Source organism: Sarcophilus harrisii, chromosome 2 (genome assembly GCF_902635505.1).
Source record: "Sarcophilus harrisii chromosome 2, mSarHar1.11, whole genome shotgun sequence".
NCBI classification, from domain to species: domain Eukaryota; kingdom Metazoa; phylum Chordata; class Mammalia; order Dasyuromorphia; family Dasyuridae; genus Sarcophilus; species Sarcophilus harrisii.
The window spans coordinates 124589086-124599566 of NC_045427.1; the positions used below are offsets into that span (position 1 = coordinate 124589086).

Consider the following 10481-nt stretch of genomic DNA (forward strand, 5'->3'; position numbering starts at 1 on the left):
ACTAATTAATCAGAGCCTATCATCTGGAAGCTCAATCCACTAACTAACCAACTATCTGTTAGCCTAATAAGAATATTCTACAAGGGTGAACTGTGCCGAGCAATGAAAAAAGTCCTTTTTTGAAAGGACCACGTGGATATTGCCCCTAGGAAAACGATAAAACTCAGTTCCATAGTGACTTGTTAGAAACATTTCTGCATCTACTGGCTGGCCTTGAAGCATCTCGGCAGACAGAAAAACTGGAGCCTAAGCTGATTGAGAGAATTTCCCAGCTTAGGTCTATCCAGGTGCCATCATCCTAAACACCTTACCACATTATGTGAGCAGTCTTTGTCCTACTAGAAGTTTCCTGGTACCCTACCACAGATATTCTTGTTATATTGTAAGCCATACATACACACATGTACACATGTATTTTTAGAGGTCCCTAATAAATGTGTTAATTCAAAGGCAAGTCCATTCATCATTTTTTCTACTCAACATTTTCAATTTCAGAAACCTTAATAAAAGTAAATAAACCAAGACATAAAAAACTAATGTTCATGGCCAGGCAAGGCAGCCTCCCTAAGGTAGTGAGGTACCTGGAGGGAAGGATATGTGTTTGCATGTATCAAGTGAATCAAATCACTTCAATCACCACTTCCCCAATAGTCCAGGTCCATGAGGGACCCTCAGCAGCCTTGCTTCCAGCCGTCCCTGAAGGGACCATCACGGATGGAGGAGGGCTTCCCATCCTCACCAGCAGCGACACAAATAAGTATCCAGCTGCCACTTACAGGAAGGTACAGCCATAGCCCTGCGCTAACAGTACTGCCTCCTCTGCATCCCCTGCCTGCGGACCACCAGACCTTCTGTTATCCAGGGAAGCAGCTCTTTCCGATGTGACACTTGGGCCCCAACCCTGCCTCCAGTGCCAAAGTTCTTGGTACTGACACATTGTAATCAGTAAAAACGTGGCGCAGTGGGTAGAGCATCAGGAGTCAGGAGGACCCGAGTTCAAATCAGGCCTGAGACTCTTAACACTTCCTGGCTGTGTGACTCTGGCCAAGTCACTTAACCCCAATTGCCTCAGCAAAAAAGAAAAAAGAAAAAAGACATTAATGAAGATGTATTACCATCTGTTTTGCTTTATAACCAGACTACCTTTCCGTCTGCCTTGCAACTGAAGTTTCCTATGTGATTATCTTGTTATTCTAATTGTAGCCCAAGGACTTTGTACATGAGCACTTAATGCTTTTTCATCATTCATGGCCACCTAACCCAGCCCTCCTTTTCCCACCACACTGCTTTTTGAGATATTTTTTATAGCACTTCTAAGGCACTTCATCCTTAATGTGCTGCAGCCTATTTCTGGGATTCTAGCACTTATGGCACCTGGGCAATGTTGTGACAAGTAGGAAATGAAATGTTTTACAAAGAAAAGGTATTCTAGCAAGGAAAAGCAGAGAGCCTTTTTAAAATGCTACTTTTTATTATGTAAGTAAGCAGACAATCCTGGAGCCTTGAGCCCTAAACTCTTCGACTCTGAAGTCATGTGACCTAAATTCTTGGATTCTGGATCATCAGCCATCACTTCAGTCTTGGGCGGGTCCTTGGGTTGTGGGCCTGGACCTATTGTAAGGATGGCTTCATTGATGCTCTGGGTGATGTAGTCAATGTTCTGGTAGTTGATGCAGGTGAAGTTGATCAGTCCATTCATGGGGATGTAGATATGCTTCTTGGTGACCAGGTAGTCCACCTGTTCAACTAATGAATAAAGAGAAGGCCCTAGAGCCTGGGTCTGTTATTTACACCCCCTGCAGTACATGAGAGAGGGAAAGAAGACTTCTTTCTGCAAATGAAGCTTTTTAAATTTTTCTCACATATGAATAAAAGATCTAGAAAAAGGCCTGCAACATTCCCAGGCCCCCAGAAGCTCCCCAGAGTGATTGGAACTGGATTTTTAAAATTGAGAACTATTTTACAAAATAAATAAAAATACAATAGGGCACAGATAATGTTAAGATAGAGTTTTTTAAGTCAACATGTGAGTTGTAGGGATTCTTATGGAAGTTCATTGGTTCAAGGTTTCTATTTGACTTGGATGCCACATATCTAGAACATAAATCCTTTTGCATAGGAAGGATGTGATTCCCACTGGTCCTTGTCCTGAAAGACTATGCCCCACCCCAAAAGAAAACATTTAGTAAAAGATCAATAAAGCACTTTATTAGACACCAAAGCAAATGCTCCCCAAGAATATTGTTAGCTTACCCAACCCAAGGTCTATGTATTTCTAAAATAATGGAGTAGGGTTTTGGACTGGGTATATCTCAAACTGGGTTTTCTGTTCAAGGCAATAAAGACTAAAGAAGAAGGACCATCCCTGGAGCCAGGGGTGAGGAGGATAAGAGAGGAAAAAAGAGATTCCTTGTACTATTTACCAGTGATGCCAAGGAAGCTATACATCCCATCTTGCCCCGTGAGATGTTCCCAGGACCCTGGTGTGCATAGAAGTCGAAGCTTCTCCTTCATTTTCTCCCTTGTTAACATGATGTTCTCTACCATGCTTCTGAGACTTTTCTTCCTGCAGAAGCCAAGGTACAAGAGATAGATATGTAAGAATATTCACCTGTGTGCCCTCATTTCCACCTAGCCAAAGATTAGGAGTATCTGAGAACTTGCTGGAGGGAATAACTAGCCTTCCTACCTTAAGGCAATCTCATCTTGAAACTATTCTTTTATTTATTTATTTCTAATTGTGTTGGGAGAGAAAAATCAGAGCAAAAGGGAAAAACCACGAGAAAATTAAAAAAAAAAAAAAAAAAGGAAAAAAGTGAACATAGCATATGTTGATTTATAGTCTCCATGGTTCTTTTTCTGGATGCAGATGGCATTTTCTGTCCAAAATCTATTGGAATTGCTTTGGATCACTGAACCACTGAAAAGAACCAAGTGTTTCATAATTAATCATCATATATTCTTGCTGTATATTGTATACAATGTATTCCTGGTTCTGCTTGTTTCACTAAAAATCAGTTTGTGTAAATCTTTCCAGGCCTTTCTATAATCAGCTTCTTCATCATTTTTAATAGAACAACAATATTCCATTATCTCCATATATTTTTTTCAGCCATTTCCCAATTGATGGACATCTATTCCTTTTCCAATTCTTTGCTACCACCAACAGGGCTGCCACAAACGTTCTTGCACATACAGGCCCCTTTCCCTTCTTTAAAATCTCTTTGAGATACAAGTCCAGTAGTAACCCTGCTGGGTCAATGGGTAAGTACAGTTTGATAACTTTTTGAGCATAATTCCAAATTGTTCTCCAAAATGGTTGGATCTGTTCACAATTCCACCAACGATGTATCAGTGTCCCAGTTTTCCCACATTCCCTCCAACATTTGTCACTATTTTTTCCTGTCATCTTAGCCAATCTGAGAAGTGTGAGATAGTATCTCAGTTATTTTAATTTGCATTTCTCTGATCAATAGTGACTTAGAGCATTTTTTTTCATATGAATATAAATGGCTTTAATTTCATGAATTTATTTTTTACAACACTGTCCAAATAAATTTCCTAAGATTGTCTATGGAGAAAAAAGTTTTATGTTGGGCATATCTTTGGATATATACTTTGCCCTGCACACAACAGATGTTTGTTTAATAAGTGTTTGCTGATAATTGTAGAAATATATAGAGAAGAATTGCACATGTTTAACATATATTGGATTACTGCTGTCTAAGGGAGAGAGTATGGGGAAGAAAGGGAGAAAAAGTTTGGAACACAAGGTTTTGCAAGGGTGAATGTTGAAAACTATGCACATATTTTGAAAATAAAAAGCTAATAAATAAATAAATAAATGGATGTTTGCTGAAGGATTGCAGAATATATAATTCAACCAATTAGTCTAGGAGAATGGAAGTTTCTTGAAGGCAAAGACTGTTTCATATGAATCTCTCTTTATCCCCAGAGACATGTACTTGATTAATGTGTAATGATTTTTTTTTTCTGAAGCAATTGGGGTTAAGTGACTTGCCCAGGGTCAAACAGCTAGGAAGTGTTAAGTGTCCAAAACTAGATTTAAATTCAGGTCCTTCTGATTTCAGAGCTGATACTCTAACCACTGTGCCACATGTGTAATGAATTTATTTGAATGTAGCTTATGCTTAGTGTTGATATTCTGTTCTCTACTAAATGTTCTCTACCAAATTACTAGACCTTCTAGCTTCAAGGGTTATTAAGGAATCAGGAGTGATTCCCATTGATCTTTGCCCTGAAGGACAATTTCCTTCCCCCCAAAAGAAAACATTTAATAAAAATCAATAAAGTATTTTACCAGAAACCAAAAGGATATTGTTAGCTTCCCCAACCCAAATTCTATTCCTTTCTAAAATCTGGAATATGGTTATGAACTGAGTATCCCCCAAATTTAGTTTTCTATTTAAGGCAAGCAAGGACTAAGAATCCAAATCCTGCTTAAAAGTCCTAAACTTGTCAACAAATTCAATATAGTAAATGCTATATTCTTTTTAAATTGTTTTTTATTAAAGCTTATTATTTTTATACATGTATAGGTATAAATATATATAATTTAATATATAATATATAATTAAATATTATATATTTATATATATAATATAATTAAATATAAATAAATAACAAATATATAATTAAAGCTTTTTGTTTAATTATACCTTTTTATTTACAAGATATATGCATGGATAATTTTTCTACATTGACCCTTGCAAAACCTTGAATCACTACATTCTTATGTCCACTTCCCATTTAAGTCTCTTGACCCAGTTAGCTGGATTCACTTCTCTGAACTTTAGTTTCCTTATCTGTAAAATGGGGATAATTGTATTATTCAACCCACCTGCCTCACAGGATTGATGTGAGAAAAGATGAGGTATTGGGTGATAAATGCTAGCAGAGCTGAACTGAACTGAACTGAAACGTATTCAGGCTGGGAGCGGGAATCTCCTCAGCTGCGCATTTCTGCCTGCTCAGCTGCCTTTCCCCGTCTCCCCTCTGCTTCTTACCATTCCATTCTCAGGGCAGGGTTACTGAGAATGGTGGTGATCACTCTGGAGCCCAAGGCAGGAGGGCTGCCCCACATATACCGAGCGTAGATGTCCAGCTGGGAGCGAATGCACAGCAAGGACTTGTTGCTCACTGTCACGACCACCAGGTTTCCTACACGCTCATCTGTCGTAATAATAAAAATAGCCATGGAGCGCAGAAAAGTGATCAGTCAGAATATCGATCAGTCAGGGCCCCCGATGGACCCTACTCTGGGGAGAGAAAACCCATCTGGGTCCAATCCCAAAGGGAGTAACTTCCCTCTGACCCTCGCCCAGCCGGACAAAGAAGGCCAGAGTCCCATGAAACATCCAGGGGCTTCCTCCGCCAGCGCTGCAGCTTCTGGGACGGGAGATTTCCCCAGGACAATAGCGGGCTGGTAACTAGCGCTCTTGCTCCAAAGTCAGCACCAAGCCCTCCCTTTCCCCAGTGACCCATACCCACATTATACCATGGAGGCCAAAAGAATTGGAAAGAGACTGACTGCAGAAGAACTCAAAGCCTTGAGCCACTAAATAGCGTAAAATCTTGTTGTCCATGTCTGGGTCACCACTGACCAAGCCCTGATCCGGTATATCGCAAAACAGGAAAATCTGTTTTTTCTGTGAGGGGAGAGGAGAGAACCGAGCCGGTGGGGAAGGAGAGGGCGGGAGGGACAGAGCCGGCGGGAAGGAGAGCGGACAGGTCGGGCTCACCTTCAATAATTTAGATAACTTAAACCACCTTTTTCGGGGCAGGATGAAGCTCCCGGAGTTGTACAGCACAAGGATGCTCCTGTCCGGGGCGTGCTGTAAGCAAAAATCATCTCAGCCTGTCTCCCGCAAAGGGGGACCAGGCTGAGGAGGAAAGTGTTCCACAGCTGGGCGGGGAGAGGGGCGTAGGAGGAGAGAGGTGGCCGAGAGAGGGGGAGAGGGGAGGGGGCTCCTACCTCCACTACATCAAAAAGCTTGCCTGTGTCTGAAACCAGCCGGAAAGTATCCCAGAAGGTATACTCACGGAGGGAAAAGCCCAGCTCCTGGAAGATGGGTCCGTATTGTTCTGTGGGACACACATACGTACACACCCTCATCCCCATCCGCACAGCAAAAAGGGGACCGGGGCGGGGAGGAAGAGCAAGGCCAAAAGCCTTCGCTCTGGGGACTGGGGGCTTTCGTCGGCTGAGGATGGTCCTCTTAGCGGTCACCTGAGCTGGGAGCTCGGAGCGGGCAAGGGACTGAAGGAGGGGGAGGAAGGAGGGGAAAAAGCAGGACCCCGGCATCCTGCCGGGAAAGCTACCGCCTCCAGAACAAGTGAGTGGAAGAGGAGGAACGGGAGTCCCCGGAAGGGGGGCAGCCCCTGCCCCGCGGGCACGTACCCCTTTGCGTTTGCTGCATGTACACCACTCGGGGGCCGCGATGCCAGTCCTTAAGGAACTTTGCCCCAAGCAGAATAGCGCCGTTCCCACCAATGGTGTGCACTCCCCCTATCTGCCGCAGAGAAGATAAACAATGACAATAAAAAATAAAACTTTGGATATCCTAACACTTCTATTAAACGGCTGTACGAGGCTCTGTGCCTGGCTGGGATACAAAAGTGGAAAACAAATTGTCGCCGCCCTCAGCGAGCTTGCGGTCACCCAGATCGGGATAATACAAGATAAAATGGGATAAGTGCCCTGCCAGCACCCATTTCCCACTGTCCCCCACAAAACCTCCACCCCTTCTCTAACTCTCCTATCTCGGCTGATAGCTCCATCATTCTCCCAGTTTTCCCCGGCTCATTGACTCAGTTTCCTTTGATTCCTAATTCCTCCTCGTTTCACAATCCAGTAATGGGACAATTCCTCTTCTATTTCTGAACTATCTTTTGCCTAAAAGATAGTTCCTTTTGGCATTCCCTTCTTTAACCCTCCTAATTCAAGTCCCTCTTCCGACAGCTTCCCATTTGATCTTTGGGCTTCCAGTTTATCCTGTTTCTAGCCCACCCCATCACCTGTCCATCTCTTTTCCTAATGCACCATTATATCACTTCTCTATGCAAAAATCTTAATTGATTTATCCTTATCTAATATTAAAACTCCTGATTCTGACATTCAAGGCTCTACATAATATAGCCCCAATCCAGTTTCCTAGTCTAATCTCAGAATATTCTTCTTCACATATTCTACATTCCTACCTACTGTACTCTAATATTCTAATTTATTTAATCTTGCCCTTTCCCATCCCCAGATCTTTGCTCATGACATTCCCCTTTAGATTCCTCCCTAGATCCATCTGTTGAAATCTTCACGTTCCTTCTATGTGAAATACTAGCTGCTTAGTGAAATCTTTGGTGACCTCTATCTCACTATCCTCCCAAATGAAAGTGATTTCTCCCTCCTCAACTATCTTCACATAATATTCTTCCTCTAGCTACTCATCCGGAATTACAGTGTATCTACTATCATATTGTTTTGTGTCCCTAGCATTAACAATCATCTTCAGAAGAGAGGGAGAAGGAAGAGAGGGAGAAATAGAAAGAAGAGGAAAAGGAGAAGGAGAAAGAAGAAGATCCCTTTCTCAACTAATCTCAGCCTTGAAGGAAAAGAAGGGTTTCTGCAGGAAAGAGGAGTAGAGGAAAAAGTAAAGGGGAGTTCATTTCAGAAATGGGAAATATCCTTTACATTTGACTGGAACATAGAAAAGTATGTTCAAGCCAAATTATGGAAGGCCTTTAATGTCAAATTAAAGTCTTGTATTAATAGGAAGCCCCTAAAGGTTTTTTTATATTATTTTTTATATTATTGCCTCATTGAGAGCCAGTGGTTTAAACTGGAAAGAGCCATGCACTGGAACCAATAGACCCTAATTCTAATGTGGACCACACTATAAACTAGGTTTAGAATCTTGGGCAAATTATTTAAAATTCAGTTTCTTCATTTCTTATTTCTGTAACACTAGACTGGCATAGAGTGCTCGGTATCCATAGATGGTTCAGTTGGTTTGTTATACTTAATTTTTTTCCCTTGGTTGGAGATAGATAGTGAGAAAGTCAAACTCATTTTTTTTCCCTAGAATAGCCTCCTCAGCACAGAGGGATTTCTCACTCCAGACAGACAAAGAATAAAGAACTAGGAATGACCAGTAATCACAGTACAGCATAGTTCACCTAATACAACCCCATTTTGCAGATGAAAAAACTGAGAATTCCTCTCAAGGCGGGAAAGCACTTTAAGCCCTTTGAAGCTACCTTGCTCAGAAACCTTCAGGGATTCATACTTTGTTGGAGCCCAGTTAGGGCAAAGTAAAGGAGAGAGATCTCACCCTGTTCTCCGCAATGGCTGGGCTGTGTCGGCCAACGAGCAGCTCTGTGGCCACACGTATAAATGCTTCCAAACCATGCTCAGGCAGGTAGGTGTAGCTGAAGGAAGGATCATGGATGAGCCTCCTCAGTGTCCTGGTCACCACAGGTGAGAGCCAGGGAATCTTTTCTCCTGTCATGCAAACTGTGAAGAAGACGAGAAAAAACATTTTGTGGAAACTAGTGGATGCTCATCAGCCAGGGAATGGCTGAATAAATTATGGTATGTGGATATTATGGAATATTATTGTTCTGTAAGAAACGATCAGCAGGATGATTTCAGAAAGGCCTGGAGAGACTTACCTGAACTGATGCTGAGTGAAGTGAATAGAACCAAGAGATCATTGTACACAGCAGCAAGATTATGTAATGATCAAATGTGATGGACGTGGCTCTTTTCAACAATAAAGTGATTCAGGCCAGTTCCAGTTAACTTGTAATGGAGAAAGCCATCTGTATCCAGAGAGGACTATGGGGACTGAATGAGGATCAAAGCATAGTGTTTTCCCTTTTGTGTTGTTGTTTAGAAGAATTTCACTTGTTTAACCTATATTGGATCACTAGATGTCTAGAGAATAGGGAGGGAGAAAAATTTGGAACACAAGGTTTTGCAAGAGTGAAAGTTGAAAACTATCTTTGCATGTATTTTGAAAGTAAGAAGCTAGTATTTAAAAAAGAAAAAATACCTTTGGAAAATTTTTAAAAAGAGAAAGATTTCTGAAAACCACTGATTTCTAGTCATTTTCTTGGTTTGCAGATAGTCTGACTATACTCCCACTGTCTGAAGCTTTCCTTGGGAATTACCTGAGATAGGAGATCTTGAGTACAATTGTCTTTTTTTTTCTTTACAAAATTATGTGCTATTGATTAGTGTCTTTTTTCCCCCATAAAGATCGCAGATGAACTCTAAAGCCATTTAAAGGTTTAGGGATGTCATACATATATGCAGACTAAGAGGAGTCTATAGCAGATTTCCTCCTTTTCAAACTATTAACTACAAGGATAAGATCCAGTTTTTTATCATGTTTGGAACCATTCTTGGTGCAAGGGACCTAGAAATTGGGCAGATGGATAAAAGGGCAACTATATCGAGCACGTGGACTGAAAGGGGCAGGATGGGCAAAAAGGCCATGGTTCTTATCATGCTTCTAAAAATGATATGGAAGACAGAGAAGTAGTAGACGGGAATGATGGAAGACTTGAACAAAGACTTGGACCCCCTCTTCTTCCATATTCCCCCTTAAGCCCCCCTCCAAAAAAATAAGTCATCCCTACCTAGAATCAGTTAAGACATATTAAACACTGAGTACCTAACCCTCAGTTCATGCAACATTTACCTCCATAACCTAGGTACACCTTGTTGGGGTCCTCATCTTGTTGGAAGTCATCCAGTAATTTGCTTGTTGTCTTGGGGGCAAGGGGCACATCCAAGAATACAGAAAGGGTGGGCATAATTGAGATGAAAACTGAACAAAATCTAATAGGGAACCACTTTCCTCACTCTGTTTCTTCTCAGTGTCAAAGGTAGAATTGAGAAGCCAGTTACCAAAGCAACATAATTCTTGGAAGTCAGGCACCATGGCAATAGAAGTCAACAAATGCAACTTAAACATTCCATGAAAATGACAGAAACACCCATTGAGAATTATGGAATCCTAATAAAAAATGGGATTCTCTTACCCATTCACCCACCACCAACAACAAAAATCAAGAATAGAAAACCAACTGTCCAAGAAAGTAGAGAGATTCCACTCCAGGCTACTGTTACCCCAAGAGCAAAAAGAGAGTTCCTATTGTCAATGCCCTAGAGGAAGGCACAATGTTCTTTCCCACTAGGACTTCCTACAACTAGCAAACAAAAGATGGGAGAAATAAGACTTTTTTTTTGCTGGAGTTTTTTTTTTTTTTTTTTAATAGGCATACATATTTATACAATTATCTTGCTGCACAAGAAAAATCAGATCAAAAAGAAAAAAATGAGAAAGAAAATAAAATTCAAGCAAACAACAACAAAAGAAATGGAAATGCTATGTTGTCTGCACAATATACCAAGATAAAGTTGAAATGGGTTCATGATTTAGACAAAGTGATATTAT

The 10481-nt window shown here is 41.1% G+C and overlaps 1 protein-coding gene across 2 annotated transcripts; it reads right to left on the bottom strand.

The window, feature by feature from the left end:
• Positions 1-1454: 1454 nt before the first annotated feature.
• On the bottom strand, positions 1455-9949 carry GOT1L1 (glutamic-oxaloacetic transaminase 1 like 1). 2 transcript variants are annotated; one of them, XM_031950689.1, is made up of 9 exons: positions 9723-9949; positions 8349-8530; positions 6422-6533; positions 5996-6105; positions 5763-5855; positions 5552-5669; positions 5028-5193; positions 2424-2566; positions 1455-1746 (listed from the first exon to the last, which is right to left on the bottom strand). In XM_031950689.1, exons 1-9 carry the CDS (start codon positions 9835-9837, stop codon positions 1463-1465), a joined length of 1323 nt encoding a protein of 440 aa, XP_031806549.1. In that variant the 5' UTR covers positions 9838-9949; the 3' UTR covers positions 1455-1462. The 2 variants fall into 2 exon arrangements, with proteins under 2 accessions (XP_031806549.1, XP_012395418.1); XM_012539964.2 differs by having other exon boundaries at positions 5519-5669; positions 9723-9948.
• Positions 9950-10481: the final 532 nt, after the last annotated feature.

What these genes read in the sequence shown, in the direction of transcription:
- GOT1L1 (XM_012539964.2), bottom strand. Translation starts at nt 9,837, where the DNA reads ATGCCCACCCTTTCTGTATTCTTGGATGTGCCCCTTGCCCCCAAGACA. An exon ending in GGTGTACCTAGGTTATGGAG is followed by an intron (nt 8,531 to 9,722) that starts GTAAATGTTGCA and finishes TCTTCTTCACAG; the next exon opens with TTTGCATGACAGGAGAAAAG. An exon ending in CAATTCTTTTGGCCTCCATG is followed by an intron (nt 5,194 to 5,518) that starts GTATAATGTGGG and finishes TTATTACGACAG; the next exon opens with ATGAGCGTGTAGGAAACCTG.